The sequence below is a fragment of the Rousettus aegyptiacus genome, unplaced genomic scaffold (assembly GCF_014176215.1).
Source record: "Rousettus aegyptiacus isolate mRouAeg1 unplaced genomic scaffold, mRouAeg1.p scaffold_m13_p_14, whole genome shotgun sequence".
Classification (NCBI taxonomy): Eukaryota; Metazoa; Chordata; class Mammalia; order Chiroptera; family Pteropodidae; genus Rousettus; species Rousettus aegyptiacus.
In genome coordinates this window covers 52197409-52214257 of record NW_023416289.1, presented here as the reverse complement: position 1 = coordinate 52214257, position 16849 = coordinate 52197409, and the positions used below count along the sequence as shown (strand labels likewise).

The following is a 16849-nucleotide window of genomic DNA, read 5'->3' as shown; positions in this document are numbered from 1 at the left end:
TTTTTCCTTTTCTTTTAGACAGGTTAATTTTTGTAGTCTTATGCTATTGCAGAAGAAAGTTAAAGTATCCTGCTTATACTGACCATAGGAAAAAAAATTATATGGCAGTATATTTGACTTGAGAAGTTAAACAAACTTTTTATTATTTCTTTCCCATTTTAATTTTCCTTTTATTTGAAATATTTTTATTTATTTAAGGCAACTCATTATAGATTCTGTTTTTCAGACTTGCTTTCAAATATCATCATGTGTTCACCCTTAGTTCTTCAAAGTTGTTCTTCTAAAGTCACAGAGACGTTTGACTATTTATCCTTTCTGCCCCTTCAAACTGTACAAGGGCTGCTGAAGGCAGTGCAGGTGAGTCTCCTGAGGAGCTCGTCAAAACTGAGGTGGAACTGCAATGGAAGAAATCCTATTCCCCTTGATTCTAAAACATAAAACTTCGTATCAAAAGGGCAGGAGCACTGAGCTCTGGACCCTCTTCCAAGTTCACCTCCTCTTCATAGCACTAGTCTCTCGCCTTGACTAATTTTTGTGTTAGTGAAGTAATCGAAAGCCTATTAGGAAATTATTAATCGAGGATGGTAGATTTAAAGGCAGTCACAACTAGTTCCAATTTTATGTTTCAAATGCAGCGTTGTCCTTATTACTAAGTGTAACAAACATTGAAACATATAGAAAACAGAACCGAAGTACTTCAGATAAGCCAAACAGTAATGGTATAGGGTAGAAATGAGCTAAGGCTGATGAGTAAAAACTTGTTCTGTTTTTACACTTCAATTCTTTCTCTTTCAGCCCCTTCTCAAAGTGAGCATGTCAATGAGAGATTCCCTGATACTTGTCCTTCGGAAAGCTATGTTTGCCAGGTATGTAGCCTCCTGTTAGACTAGGAAGTAGTGCCTTCTAATGTGAGTTAAAGTCCTCTCTGTCATCTCCTGATACAACCTGTGCATAGTGGGCCTGCATTGGAACCCAACAGAACACTCTCATCAGACAAGGCATTGTGCTAAGCACTCTATCCCATTTAGTCTTCAGATCAACCCTATGAAGTGAGAATTATTACAATTCTTATTTCACAGATCAGGAAATTTAGGCTTAGAGAAGGTAAATGACTTTACAAAAGTCAAATAGTGGTTGCCGGTAGAGCTAGAATTTGAGCTATGATCTCAGTTCTCTGCTGTACACCCCTAGAATAACCTTTTTCAAGATAAGGTTCTAGTGCCAACTGGCAACAGTTCTGAAGAGGAAAACTCCTTAATTAAGAAGAAAATATTCAAGAAATTTATTTTTGTGAACATCAGAATTGTGGTCTAGTGACTACAGACGAAATAAATTGTTGAAGGGTCTCAGTTATTTTGTTTTTTGGCTTTGCCAATGCCTCCTAACCTTTTCCTTTATTTCTTAGTATATAAGCTAGAGATGATAATATCTAAAAAATATTATGAGACAAGTTATGGGTGGAAAGCGTTTGTTAAGTTAAGCATAAGATGTCAGTTAATATCTCATTAGCTATTTGATGATGCACTCGTGGATAGCAAGAGAGACAGCTAGCAAGTAGCTAATACTGTTATCCCTGCTCTAGAATTGACAGTTTTTGCTTACTCCTTACCCAGAGGCATGTCTGATTGGCCGAGGTTGTATGTTGTAGCTTCTATAACATGAATTAATTATGAGCCTCAGTGAGATGAATCTACCAATTTTCTGGATGGAGGATTTACCTGGCACCAACCACTAAACTCTATAAAGAAGGGAAGTGCTTTTTCAGACAAAGAATCGACAATTTCCTTGCTATTCAGGACTTAGAGGCGTGTTTTCAGCACCTCGTACAGCCTCTCAGCACTCTTATTCTCATTTCTCATGTAGACTTGTCACTATAGATAATTGCCATGAGATTAAGTCGATAATCAAAAAAGTCAAAATTCAATAGCTGATGCCTTATTTGAGTATATAAATTCAACTTATTTTGCTCTGTGCTTCACTGTTTATACAAATTCCTTCTCTGTACAGAACTAACTGGATTTTTTTTTTTTTTTTGACCCCGAAGCCTGTTCTACGAAATGAATACTGTTTGTTGACTGCTTCTCTGTCTATTCCTAATCTAGCCGGCTTGATGCCCGAAAATCTGCAGTTGCTGGGTTTTTGCTCCTCTTGAAGAACTTCAAGGTTTTAGGCAGCCTGTCGTCCTCTCAGTGCAGTCAGTCCATCGGCGTGAGCCAGGTCGGGATTGCTCACACTGGCCTGTCGTGTGTGTGTTGATGCAGGAGTTGCTGACGTGTGAACTGTTTTCCTCCTGGTTGTATAGATGGTACTGAAACAGTCGTGATCATGGTGGTGATGATGATGATGATGACGATAGTGTCAGTTAACCCTTCCCAGTGGCAGATTTTTCGTGCCCTGTCTGTCTACTGTGGTAGCTACTAGCCCAGTGAGGCTATTGAACTGAATGTTGGAAATGTGGCTAGTCCAGACCGAGTTGTGCCGCATGCGTAAATGATAAAAGAATGTAAAATATCTCAATAATTTTTTATTCTGATGACATGGGCAGATAATATTTTGGATATATTGGGTTAAGTAAAATATTAAAGTTAATATCCAGTTCCTTCTTAAATTTGGCCACTAGAGAATTTTAAAGTACTTGGGTGACTTGCATTTGCAGCTAGTCACGCTGGACACTGACAAAGTGCTTTACCTTCATTATCGTATTTAATCGTCATAGTAATTCTCTGAGGCTAAATACTGTTATTATCCCCCTCTTTGGTAGTTTACTTAACTTTTGGACATGAATATCCGTTAAACCCCGTAATCTGAGAAAAAAAATTATTTTTACAACAGTTTGGTAATGTGGCCTTTGGAACAGTAAATTTGTCTTCATAATTTAAATTACGTACTATGCAATTTGTATATAACAGACATTAATATAACAGCTTCAACAGGAATCCTTTATCACTGTTGTATAACTATACAAAACTTCCATCTGTAACATGTGGCATAGATTAAATATTAGGAGCAGTCGACTTCATTAGTGTGTTATTATCATCATCCCTGTTTTATGGATAAGAAAACTGAGGCCACAAGAGAGGACGTAATTTGCCCAGAGTGATAGAACCAATAAAGAGTCGAATGACGGTTTGACCTCAGTCAGTGCTGACTGCCTTGCTAGGGTGCCTGTGGTAAGGGTTAGGAATTCTTGGCTTGTAATTGCTGAATTGATTATGTAAATCAAATAAAGGATGTTGTTCTTTGTCATGTCCATTTCTAAGCCAAAAACTATCTCTAAACCTTAGAATTTTGCAGAAGCAAAAAGCTCAATTTTTCTAACTACTGATGACATCTAAAGAACTCTTTTAGGCCTTTAAAGTAAAATCAAGTATATCATGACTTACTGGGTTCTAGAGGCATGAAATAATCTTCGTGCCTAGCTCCTAAGCAAGTGACATTGCCAAGGAAAACTTGAAGGGATGGGGAAGACTTCATTCTGTTAAAATGCTGGAAAATTCTTTTATTCCAAACCAGAATAAGAGTAATACTTGTAGCCTGGTAGTGATCGTAATATCTGCCTCAGTCCTGGGTTTTGGTGTATGAGGAAAGCCAAGACTAGGTTTCATAGACCAAGAACATAGGCTCATTTTACGTCTTTGGTAGAAACGACTTTGGTAAACTAGACAAGATCTGGCCTCTCTTTTTTTTCAGGTCTTCGTGGATGTCCACAGCCGTTACAATTCTGTTGCCAATGAAACTTTTTGCCTTGAGATCATGGATAGTTTGAGGAGATGCTTAGGCCAGCAGGCTGATGTTCGACTCATGCTTTATGAGGTAAAACAGCAGAGTGGAGAGAATATAGCAGTCCCCCAACTAATAATCTTCTTCATTTTAATATTTTTTTCCTGATTATAAAAGTATAGTACATACACTCTTATTTAATGCAGTTAGGACCAGTAGTTAGTGATGGCTAGCCAAAAAATCGTTTAAGGTAAAGATTCGTAAAAGAGTAGTTGACATCTTAACTTTTTTTTTTAATTTGAAATATTTAAATGTAACATTACTTTTTCCAATCTTTTGTTTTAAAGCCAGGTTCTGCCATTTGGAATTCAGTGTCTCTCAAACAAACCATTACCTTAATTTATTAGTTTTTGTTTAACTAAAGTGAGATACAGACTTTAAGATTTTAATTAGTGATAGTAGAGAAGAATTCTAGATATGTCTAGTCTGTTTCCTAATTTTTATAATTGCCTTGCCCCTAATTCATCTCAAGTTGGTTTGATACTTACTATTATTTATTCTTTCTCAAACATTCAACTTAGTTTTTATGAAAAATTCTTTTTCTTTTTAAGTGTAATTTTCAAGTCTACAGGATGCCTGATTAAATCACATAATGACAGAACCATTAGCAAAATCAAGTGGGAAAAATAAACCTACTGATCTGTATTTAGCATGTAATTCAGCCAGTGGGAATAGAAGTGTACAGTCCAGGAGAATATACTACCATTTCTAGCTTTAGTATGCTGTGCAGTTCAGCATATGTGTTTCACAGACGGCTGGAGAGCAGTAGATAATCTAGCAAATAGATTAAGTGGAAGTCATTTCAAAGAGCAGCTACTATAATACCTTCACTTAATGATCTTAAAATAACATTTACTTAGTTGCCAGTTTTCAGATTTATTGTAGAAAATATGGAAAATATAGAAAAGTGTTTTTAAAAACTATTATCACTAATCTTACCAGTAACTCACTTATATATATTTATGCAAAATTGGAATAATTAGGTTTACATAGCTTTTATCTCATATTGTAAACATTTTCTCATTTTAAGTGTTTTTGACACGTGATTTTTAATACTAAAGAATAATCTTTATAGATGTATAATAATTTATTTAACTCTTTTTAAAATTTTTGCTTATTTATGTTGTTTCCATTTGCTCGCTATAAACATTGTTCCTGAATGTTTGACCACATTGCTGGGTTAAAGATTAGACCATTTTAACGTCTGTTGGTACATCCTAACAAGCACTGAAATTTTTTTTAAATCATTAAATCTTGTTCAATATCCTTTTATGATAAAATCTCTAAGAAACTCTCAAACCAAGATTAGAAGGGAACTTTTTCCTCCCGATAAAGGGTGTCTGTGAAACCTACATAAAAGGTAAGAGACCGAATGCTCCCCCATAAGATGAGGAACAAAGATATTTGTTCTCAGTGCTTCTGTTCAACATTGTAGTGAAGGGTCCTATCCAATGCAATAAGACCAGAAAGAGAAATAAAGGCATACAGATTTGAGAGGGTGAAATAAAGCTGCCTTGATTCGCATAGTATACATAGACAATACCAAAAAAATTTACAAAAAAAGTAAGTTTAGTAAGGTTGTGGGATAGAAGATCAATAACCATACAAAAATATACTTCTATTTACTAGCAATGAACAATTGGAAATTGAAATAAAGTAATATTTATAGTAGATAAAACACTTAAGGATAGGTTTAACAAAGAATGTCCAAGGTACGTACACGTGAAGACCATTCTAAAATTTATATGGAATTTGTGGAATTTGTAAGGATCTAGAATTAGGAAGATAATTGGAAGAGTATAAAGTTATTCGGTGGGGTTTTGACAGAGATCCCAATGTGATCCAATGGAAAAGAATGTTTTTTTTTTTATGCCTGCAGCACCTGGTCTTCCTAGGTAGTCTCCCATCCACGTATTAACCAGGCCCGACCCTGCTTAGCTTCCGAGATCAGATGGGATTGGGTGTGTTCAGGGTAGCACGGCCATAGATAAGAATGGTTTTTTCAACAAACAGTGCTGAACATTTGTTGATTGTATTGGGGTTTTCCAAAACCACCCCCATGTTTAAAGATTTCTCAAGAAGGACTCAGCATATAATATTTGTCTGATGGCTAAGATTTACTACAGTTAAAGATTTACTACAAGCAAAATCAGCAGTAACAAGAGGCACAAGGTGAACTCTGAAGGAGACCAAGTGCAGTCTTCTGAGAGTCCTCTCCAAGGGAAATTGCATAGGATGCACTCCATCACCCCAGCAAATGAGTTGCACCAACATGTGCAAGGTTTCCTACTAGGGAAGCTGATCAGAGACGTGGCATCCAAGATTTTATTGGGGGTGATCACAGTGGCATCTTTACTTAGCATATACCAAAATTCCAAACTCCCAGAAAGAAAGCAGGTATTCAGCATAAACCACATTATGTATACAGTTTAGACACAGTAAACCCCTTCTATCATTTAGGGAAAGTTTCGTATCAGTGTAGGAAGCTCTTTACCAGCTAAGTTCCCAGCCACCTGCCAAGGGCCAGCCTTGCAAGCACATGTTACTCTGGATAGCAGTCTCGGACTGCTGACTCTGTTGGCTCTTCTATGCACAGTCATAATCATGCAAAAAAAAAATCTGCTAGAACCCTTATCTATCTCTAAATTTTAAAAATTAGCTTGAAATGCATCATAGACCTGAATCTATTAGGATCTTGGTGTCCATTTATTCATCAAAGACTTACTCGGTGCTTCACTGGTTTGCAAACTCTCTGTATTAATATAAACACTTCGTCATATTTGTTTCAAGTATATGCCAGATTGTCATTTGCTTTTTAAAAAATTATTATCCTTTTGGACCTGTAGAAATATTAATTTTTGGTTGTTAAATCCATTGCTCTTTTCCTTTGAGATATCTATTACTTTTGTATAAAGAGTCCATATTCTTCCAATGAATATTCACTAACATTTTCTTCTCGTTTTTTTATGCTTTTGTTTTTTATGTTTAGCTACTTAGTTCATCTGGAGTTTGTTTTACTATAATATATAAGAACCTAACTTTTCCCCCCAGATTATTTAACTGTTCAGACAGTATTGCCTCCTTTACGTATACTAAATCTGTTTCTGTTTGCATGCTATATGCCTTTATTTCATATGTCGATTTTGTTCCAAAACTGTGAGTGTCATTATTCATTTATAAAACATTTTAATATCTTTTAGGGCTAATTTCCATTTGTTTATTCTTTTAAAAGTATTTTGTGGCCTGGGAATCACTTCTCATTTGCTTTTTTTCACAGATGAACTGTAAAGTCTTTTCCTGGTTCCAAAAAGAAAGTTCTTCCAGAATTTTAATTTCAGCAGTTTTTAACTGAGACTAGGAAACTTTGGATGGGGAGAAATGTTGTGCTCGTTGTCATTAGAGAGCTTGGGGCCAGGAGGCACTTTTGAAGCACAGGAGACTAAGTAGGAAGAATGTCCTAAAGGGGAGGCTGTTCATATGGGATGAGAGAAAAGAATCAGGGCCTAGGGCATCCTTGACTGTAAAAGAGCAAAATTCTCCAAAGCCAAAAGTGACCTGTTGTTTTAAAAATTGTAAGGACTATGGCCAGTTATTAGTGATCAGAGGTTTCTTTTTAGATTAGTCAAGTAACCTAAATTTTCTGAATTGTTTTTCCCTCTAGCAAACAACGTCTCCATCTTTTCAAAGAACTGAGAGTAGCGTAAAGAAAAATAGTGTTATTTTAAGGTTACGATTGTCCAAATCACTAGTATCTCTGTTAAAGAACTTGTTTATTCTCTTTGATTCCCTTTAGGGGTTCTATGATGTCCTTCGAAGAAACTCTCAACTGGCTAATTCAATCATGCATACTCTGCTCTCACAGGTAAAATATGTTTTTATGGATATAGAGAACATAATGGGGCATTGAGAGGCAATTGACATTTTCCAGACTTTTTGGAATATAAAATAATTCCCAAATAGTAACTGGTAAATCGTGAGCATGCTTGGGGTATGTGGTGCTGTCTTGATGTTTTATGGTAATCACCACTTACCTCCCTGTCATCTTGCCATCTTCTAAGTTATCGCTCTCGATTTACAGTCTTCCGAAGTCAAAAGGATATTATACAGAACCTTTTGTGCAAGAGTTATCAGCAGCTGGATCTGTTGTGTTTTATTTCTAAAAGAAAAAAATAGAGATCTGGAGCCAATATAGCAAATGTTAAGTTGAGGTTCCAGTTACATGAGTGTCTATTAGGCTATTTTCTGAAGTTTAATAAAAGGTTTTTAATTTATGAAATATTTCAAAGGACTATCAAAATGGGAAGGATTCAGCTGGAGAATATCTAGTGTAAATAAGACCTTTTACCCTCAACACTTATTTATTAAGCATTTATTTTAACTTTTAAATAGCTTTGTTAAGATATAATTCAGGTACTATATAGTTTGCACATTTAAAGTGTACAACTCATTGGGTTTTTTGTATATTCAGAGTTATGCAACCATTGCTACAATCAATTTTAGAACCTTTCATCATGATCTCAGAAAGAAACTCTATACCTGATTTTCTCATGTTTTTCCCATCTTCCCAGCCCTAAGCAACCACTAATCTACTTTCTGTCTCTATAGATTTGCCTATTGTGGATATTTCATATACATGGGATCATGAAATAGGTAGTCTTTCGTGACTAATGTCTTTCACTGAAAAATGTTTTCAAGGTTTATCCATGTTGTAGCAGTTTTTCAGTGCTTCATTCCTTTTTGTGGCTAAATATTTCATTGTATGGTATTTGATTGAATCTTTTATATACATTGAGGGAGTTCAAGATGTTATTATGTGCTGATAGTAATAATAATACCTAATATTTAGCACTTCGATGGCCAAGCATTTTATGAAGTGCTATGTGTGGACAATGGTTACTTCCATTTTACAGGTTTATATTGCAAGGCTCTGAGAGGTTAAGTAATTTAATTTGCTCCAGGTCACACAGTTAGTAAGTGAAAGAGCTAGGATTGGAACTCATATCTTCCTGGCTCAAGAGCCCAGGCATGAAAAGCTTCATACAGGATTGAGAACAAGGAAAGTCTTTTCAACAAGTGGTCTTGTGAAAACTGGATATCCACATGCAAAAAAAATTAATTTGGGTCCTTATCGTACACCTTGTACAACAATGAACTCAATATGGATCAAAGACCTAAACCTAAGAGCTAAAATTATAAAACTCGTAGAGGAAAACATAAGGGAAAAAAAGCTTCATGACATTGGATTTGGCAATTTCTTGGACATTGATCTGAAGTACAGTTAACAAGAAAAAAAAATAAATTGGACTTCATCAAAATTAAAAACTTTTGTGCATTCAAAGAACACTGTCTACAGAGTAAAAAGATAACCCACAGAATAGGAGAAAATATTTGCAAATCATACATCTGATATGAGATTAATATCCAGATTATATAAAGAATTCCTATGACTCTACAACAGTAACAAAAACAAAACAATTAAAAAGTGGGCAAAGGACTAGAATAGACCATTTCCCCAAAAAGATGTACAAATACCCAATAAACTACATGAAAATATGCTCAACATCGCTAGTCATTAGGGAAATGTCCATCAAAACCAGAGTGAGATAGCACTTCATGTCTATTAGGGTGGTGGTTATCAAAATGGAAAATAACAAGTGGTGAGTACGTGCAGAAATTGGAACCCTTGCGCGTCACTGATGGGAGTGTAAAATGGTGCAGCCGCCATGGAAAAAAGTATGGCATCAAGTATAGGGTCACTGTTTGATCTAGCAATTCCACTTTGGGTGTATCCTCAAAAGAAGTGAAAGCAGGGATCTTGCCTTTTTAATCCACTGTGACACCCTTGCCCCTTTTGAAGGAAACGTTTAGTCAGTTCACATTTAATATAATTATTGTTATGATTAGATTTAGGTCTACTGTTTGTTTTAATTTCTTTTTAGCTGTATTTCTTTTTGATATATTTATAGTGTTTGCTCGAGGGGCTACAATATGCATCTTTAACTCATTTACAGTATATTCAGGTTAATACTGATTTTCTTCTGGTAAAATATAGGAACTTAGTGCCGATATAGCTCTGTCCTCCTTCTGTTGTGATTTTGTCATGCACATTACTTCTATGTTAAAATCCCAGCAAAAGTTTTACAATTTTTTCTTTAAATAGTTTTATGTCTTTTATAGTAATTAAGGAAAGAAAAAGATAAACACGCACACACACACCCATGATTCTTTATACCTACCAACTTTTTACCATTGTTGAAGCTCTTCATTTGTTCCTATTGATTCAAGTTGACCAGCTTGAATAATTTCCCTTTTGCCTGAGGAACTTCTTTGAGTATTTCTGATGTGCAGGTCTGCTAACGATGATTTCTCAGTTTTCATTTATCTGGGTATATTTTTATTTTGCCTTTATTTTTGAAGGATATTTTCACTGGATTTAGAATTCGATATGCTGGACTGATTTTGTCCCATAGATTTCTGAGACTTAATTTATTTTTCCTCAATATTTTTTACACTTTTCTTCAGATTTGATATTTTCTCATAATCTATGAGAAAATTGTACTTATTCTTTCTTCTGTGACTTCAGATCTATTGTTTTACTCTTGGATGAATATTAAATTTTATCAAATACATTTTTGTATCTATCGAGATAACTATATGATTTTTCTCCTTTAATCTGTTCCTGTGGTCAGTTGTATTCCTGGCATAAACCCAAATTGATTATATTACCTTTTTTGTACATTACTGGATTCAGCTTATTAATATTCCATTTAGAATTTTTATATACGTTTACAGAGGAATGTCCTTTAGTTTTCATTTCTCATGGTGAATTTCTTTGGTTTAGTCTGAGCTTAGTAAAACGATTGGAGAATGTTCCCTCTTTTTCTAGTCTGTTTAAAATTTGAAATAGGTAATTATTTCCTTTATTCCTTTTTCTCCCTTGTATGGAAGTTATATTCTATCTTTCTTTAAACTAGATTTTTGGCTTTTGGTTTTACAAGCCACACAAATAGTGTTAATTCTAGCCCCAGCTGCATTTGGAGGCTAGCTCGTGATTAGAAATTCCTAGGTGAGGCGTTTCCCCCCTCCACTTGAAGTCAAGGTTCAGTGAGGTGCATTTCCCTACCATCTTTCTTTGTGAGGTGCATTTGTTTTTTAGGCTCATCCACTGAGGCTGCCTCCTTTTAAGAAGTTCCATTTTATGTGAGCTTCCCTGATACAGCTGCCACCCCACGAGGGCCCTAGGCTCTGTCTTCATTTCCATGGATCTTTCTACAACTGTAGCTCTGGGCCTCAGGGATCGGCAAGTGCTGCCAGAGCGAACACTAGCTCCAGAGCTCATTTGCTCATGTATTTGCCAGATTCATGGTTTATGATGTTTTCTAATATATTCGGACCTCCAAGGACTTATCTTGCTTTCCCATGACCTTAGCTCACTATTTAATAAGTAAATATATGTACAGAAATTTTAATGCAATATTATTTTCATTGTTCTCTACAAGGAGGGTTTTTCTAGACTCCTTGTCCATCACTTTGCTGAAAATGGAAGTTCTCTCTTTCTCCCTCCCCCCACTTTTTGCTTTTTCATAAATCTGCTAAGAAACTCCATTTGAAATTAAGATGTCAGATATATAGAAATTATTGGAAACGTATGCATCAAAAGCTTTTCATTGTGCCTTAGGCCTAATCCTGTTTAAAATTATATGCTGTTAGCTATATTGTATCTTTTAAACTGTATTATAATCAGTGCATCTACATTCACACACTAACAAGAATAGAAAATTATGATCGAAGGAGTAGAGCAGTGCTTCGCAACTCAGGTTAGCATGAGGACCAGTAAAATTCTGCAGACTCCAAAAGCAAAAAAATAATAAATAATATTTTTGAGCTCTCTTACGTGCCAAGTAGTGTCTGAAGCACTGCATATGTATTGGCATGTTTAGTCCTTAACCTTATACGTTTATATTAATAGATTCCTCATGTCACAGATGAAGAACCAAGGCATACTTTTATTGAAATCATTAATCTGTGATGGTACTGGGATTTTGGTCTCAGCTATTCTGAGTAGAGACTACATTCTAATCATCAAGCTATTTTGAAAATGCTGATTGCCTGTGTAGGTTTAAGGAATTGGTGTGAGAACATAACGATGTTTTATAGGAGAGTTAATGAAAGTGGAATAGGAAAAAAGATCTTAATTAGTATGATGTGCAAAGCAAGGGCAAAGGATGTAGGTGAGCCAAAGCAACATAAATTTTGCTTCATTCTTCTGTAGACATTTAGAAATATGTCTTAGAACAGGGGTCCCCAACCTTCAGGAAGCACAGTTAGGATCCGGGCCATACAGCAGGAGTTGAGCACCGGATAAGCGAACAGTTTCATCTGTATCTGCATCCACTCTCCAGCACTAGCATAGCTGCCTCAGCTCCACCTCAGATCGTCAGACATTAGATTCTCTAAGGAGCACTGGCCCCTGATGCCAAACAGGTTGGGGACCACTGTCTCAGAAAGCATTAGACATTAAAAATGCCATTAGCTTGACCAATTAAAAGTGAAAAGCATTCATGAGCCATTGTGTCTCTTTCCTTACCATACACAGTTAAAACAGTTCTATGAGCCACAACCTGATGTGCTGCCTCCTCTGAAGTTAGAAGCTTGTATTCTGACCCAAGGAGATCAGATCTCTCTGCAAGAACCACTGGTGAGACTTTTATTCCTCCTTATAACCATTATTTTTACTGTTAAGTTAAAATAACCCTGTCGATAGAGTTGATCTTCAGAGACAGATACCTTTCCCTGTGAAGTGCTCTTTCTGCTACACCAATGAATTTTTACTCTTAAATCTTTCTTATGTTTCTTTTCTGACCCATCATCACCTTGGATCTATTGATAAGATATCTCTGTGTCAGCACTTTACTAAGTCAAAGCATCTCCCACTTCCCCCAAGGAGCATTTTCTCTCTCATTTATGGCTCTTTGAATGTATATAGTAAATAAATATATTTTTAAAAGGGAGGGTTACCCTTTCTAAAATATGATGAACCCAGGGGGCCTGCTTAATTATTCTGGAGAGAATATATAACATTAATCTAGAGAGAGTATATGATTTAGGTTGAGCTAGAATTGGTCCTGTGTCAACCCTCCACAGGAACTAGGACAGGTTGGTTTTCTATTACTGATGTCTAGCCTCAGAAAGACAAGGGAGAGAAGATAAAACTGAAACTCTGCCTCCCCAAGTGATTTAGAACTCATGGCTGGGGAATCGTCATATTCCGCCTTCTGAGCCATGAGATGTTCAGCCCAGGTCTCCCAGAGATTCCCTCAGCACAGACCCCCATATATAGAATGGGACTCAGAAGAGCTAGAAAGGATTTAACTGTACAACCTGGCTCCATGATGTTTGTATTAGATCAGAGATAGCACATCAGATGTTGCATCCTGAGATGTCAGCTACTTATGAGGCCAGTTCCTTTGCGAAAGGTCGGAAAACAATGCCTCTGTTGGTTCAATTAATTTTTTCCAGTTTTGTTAATTCGGATCAACTTCATTTGTGATGGGAATGAGTCACTTACTGTAGCCTTATAGGTAAGATTTATTTGTTGACTATCATCAGCTTCACAGGTTATCCTTGAACACTCAAGAAAGTTTAATCATTATTTTCTTCTTCAGGATCATCTGCTGTGTTGTATTCAGCACTGTTTGGCCTGGTATAAGAGTAGAGTGATGCCCCTACAGCAGGAAGAAGAGGAGGAAGAAGAAGGATTCTACCAAGACTTAGATGATATGCTGGAGTCTATTACTAGTAGAATGATTAAGAGTGAACTGGAGGACTTTGAACTGGTAATTGCTAAGTCTCAGTTGTATTGCATAATGGCAGTTTTTAGTAGCTTTTAATTTTCGTCTTATATGTTTTAGGATAAATCAGCAGATTTCTCTCAGAGCACTGGTATTGGCATCAAAAATAACATCTGTGCTTCTCTTGTGATGGGTATTTGTGAAGTTCTAATAGAGTATAATTTCTCCATCAGCAATTTCAGGTAAGATAATTGCTGTGACTTTACTTGCAATTTGCTGAATACTTCATTTTGCAAGAGTTTTGTTTGTTTAACAATATGCTAGGTACTGAACAGACCACAGTTCATGACAGTGTCTCTTGAACAGACCTCTGGCCTGAGACCAGACTATGTTTTTTTTACCAGAGAGCACCAAAGCATATGCCAAACAGGCTGGTGAATGTGGTGCCTGTAGCAGGCTTTCATTTATTTAGAATTTCCCAGACCCCGAATTCAAGAACTACTTATTTTAATTGAGGAAATTTGATTGGTGGTAGTATTAGACTTTCATGCTCTGTATTGACTAGCCTAAAAAAGGGAAGAAAAAATAACCCAGATGGATTGTATGACTGGGAGTACTATGTGTGGCTCATTCATAAGGTGTCTAAAACAATGTCTAATGAACCATTGTGATTTCTTTGTTACTCTATGTGAAAGTAAATCACAACATTCTGATGCTTGTCCTTGGTCTTTCTTTTTCCCTCTATATAGTAAGAATAAGTTTGAGGAGGTTCTGAGCTTATTTACGTGTTACAAAAAACTCTCTGACATCCTTAACGAAAAAGCGGGTAAAGGCAAAACTAAAACGACCAGCAAAACACATGATAGTTTTTTGTCCTTGAACTTTGTGTCTGAGCTTCTCACCGCTCTTTTCAGGTAAGGTTCTAATAGAGTGCTACAGACAGCTGCACTATGAAGGCGATACTGGTGAACCTGGGTAGATGTTATTACCTAGTTTGGATTCATGATTCTTAACTGTATATACAGCAAGAAATAAGTCAGGAAGTTTGTAATTTTCTTAAAATGGAAGTTGGACAATTGTAGGTAGGCACTTTAAAGAGGTACCTTGAATTAAAGGAAATTTTAGAAATAGTGGACTAATGAATGGGAAAATAGGGATGAATCCTGATAAGGTGTTAAAAGGAAATCTACCTAAGTAGCTTGAATGCAATAACAGATAAAAAGGGAAGAAAAACGTGAATTTAAAAAACAGAGGAAGACCAAACCCTAAAGAAAGCTAAGACTGAAATTTAAGTTTTATAAAAGTAAAAGAATTGGGGGTGGGGGAGATAAGGTAATACTGACAATGATTGTAAAAGGGCAGTGCAATATGGTGATTTATAAGAAATATATATTTGGTCATTCGGATGGCAAAAATATATTTCTCATGTATATGTGGTCTCTGTCCACAGTTCCTGACTCATGGGTCTCCAAACCCTTGGAATTTCCTAAGTGTTGAGAATGATAAAGGTGACTTTTGGAAGCACCTAAAGATGGGGGGCTGGTTGCCAGGAGAACCAAACATGAGATTAGAGGGTTAGAACTTTCAGTCTCACCCCCTGACCTCTGAGGAGGGGAGAAAGGCTGGAGGTCAAATCAAGCTCTGGTGGCCAGTGATTGCATTGGTGATGCTTATGTAATGAAACCTCCACACAACCCAAAGGGTGGACTGTAGAGCTTCTGGGCTGGTGAACATGGAGATTCAGGGAGAGTGGCATTGCTGGTGAGGGCATGGAACCCCTTCCCTGGCCCCATACCTTGCCCTACGCATCTTTTCTACCTGGCTGTGCCTGAATTGTATCCTTTTACAATACTCTGATGATCTAGTAAGTAACATGTTTTTCTAAGTTCTGTGAGAGCCATTCTAGGATATTAACTGAACTCAAGGAGTGGGTTGTGGGAAGCTCTGATTTAAAGCCAGTTGGTCAGAAGTGCAGGTAACAACCTGAACTTGCAATTAGCTTTCTTGAGTTGAAGGGGAACTCTCAATCTACATCTGGTTAGTCTTTCAGAACCTCTGTAATATAACTCAGTTATTACCTGCGCTTATACCTGGTGTAGGGGGTGGGGGCAGTCTTGTGGGACTGAACCCTTAACTTGTAGAATCTGATGCTATCTTTGGGGAGATAGTATCTGAATTGAGGTGAGTCCTTGGACACCCTGCTGGTGTCTGAGAATTGCTTCGTGTTGTGGGGTGAAAGCCACCCCCCTCCCCAACACACACCATGCACATGGGGAAACTGGGCCTGGGAACCAAATTTAGGCAGTCGTGGCACTGACTTTGGCATGGGCTGCCTAGGGTCTATCATTCAGAGCTTGCTGGATGCTGTTATTCTGAACAGTCCCTAGAAAGCCTAATCCCAGATCCGAGTGGCAATAGGGGAATGTCCTTTCTCTACCCCTCTCCCTCCCTCTCTCTCTCTCCTTCCCCCCTCCCTGCCTTTCCGCTCTCTCTCTAGGGACAGTACTCAAAGCCACGAAGAGAGCCTGTCTGTCCTAAGGTCCAGTAGTGAGTTTATGCACTATGCAGTGAGTGCGGCTCTACAGAAGGTACAACAGCTGAAGAAAACAGGACATGTGAGTGGCCCTCATGGCCAAAACCCAGAGAAGATCTTTCAGAACCTCTGTGACATAACCCGGTAAGTCACTCTCACCCTCAGAAATGTGTTTCACTTGCTGCGGAATCTCCAAGAGAGAAGTAATTAGAATAACTAAAGTTTGAAATAAAAAAAAAACAAGACTCACGCTACCTGATTTCAAATCTCACTATAAAGTTACTTATACTTAAGATAGTTTGGTATTGGCAGAATCAGTGGAACAGAATAGACAGTTCACAAATATGGTCATTTGATTTTTGACAGAGGTGCCAAGGTAATTTAATGGAGAAAGAAAAGTCTTTTCTATAAATAGTTTTGAAACAATTGGGCATCTTTGTGCAAAAAGTGAACCTTTATCCATTCCTTGTGTCATATACCAAATAATAACTTGAAATGGATCAGAGATGTTAATGTAAAACAAAATTATAAAACATCTAGAAGAAAACAAAAATCTTTTTGATCTTGTTTTAGGTAAAAATTTCTTAGCTATGACACTAGAAACACAATCTATATATATAAACACTCAAGGAAATTAAAAAACAAGCCACAGACCAGGAGGAAATATTTACAAAACATGTCTGATGAAAGACTGGTAACCAGAGTATATAAAGAACTCTCAAACTTGTTGATAAAAACACAAACT

The 16849-nt window shown here is 36.7% G+C and overlaps 1 protein-coding gene and 1 pseudogene across 2 annotated transcripts in view; one reads left to right on the top strand and one right to left on the bottom strand.

Moving 5' to 3' along the window:
* The window catches only part of FANCI (FA complementation group I), a 53722-nt gene that overhangs the window by 22914 nt on the left and 13959 nt on the right, over positions 1-16849 (top strand). For both annotated transcript variants that reach the window (XM_016151609.2, XM_016151608.2), the window contains exons 15-24: positions 227-357; positions 796-866; positions 2103-2217; positions 3691-3813; positions 7574-7642; positions 12377-12478; positions 13446-13616; positions 13692-13813; positions 14321-14485; positions 16069-16248. In XM_016151609.2, the coding sequence (XP_016007095.2) occupies positions 227-357; positions 796-866; positions 2103-2217; positions 3691-3813; positions 7574-7642; positions 12377-12478; positions 13446-13616; positions 13692-13813; positions 14321-14485; positions 16069-16248 (1249 nt within the window). The remainder of the gene's footprint in view (positions 1-226; positions 358-795; positions 867-2102; positions 2218-3690; positions 3814-7573; positions 7643-12376; positions 12479-13445; positions 13617-13691; positions 13814-14320; positions 14486-16068; positions 16249-16849) is intronic.
* On the bottom strand, positions 5651-5769 carry LOC118611701 (annotated as a pseudogene).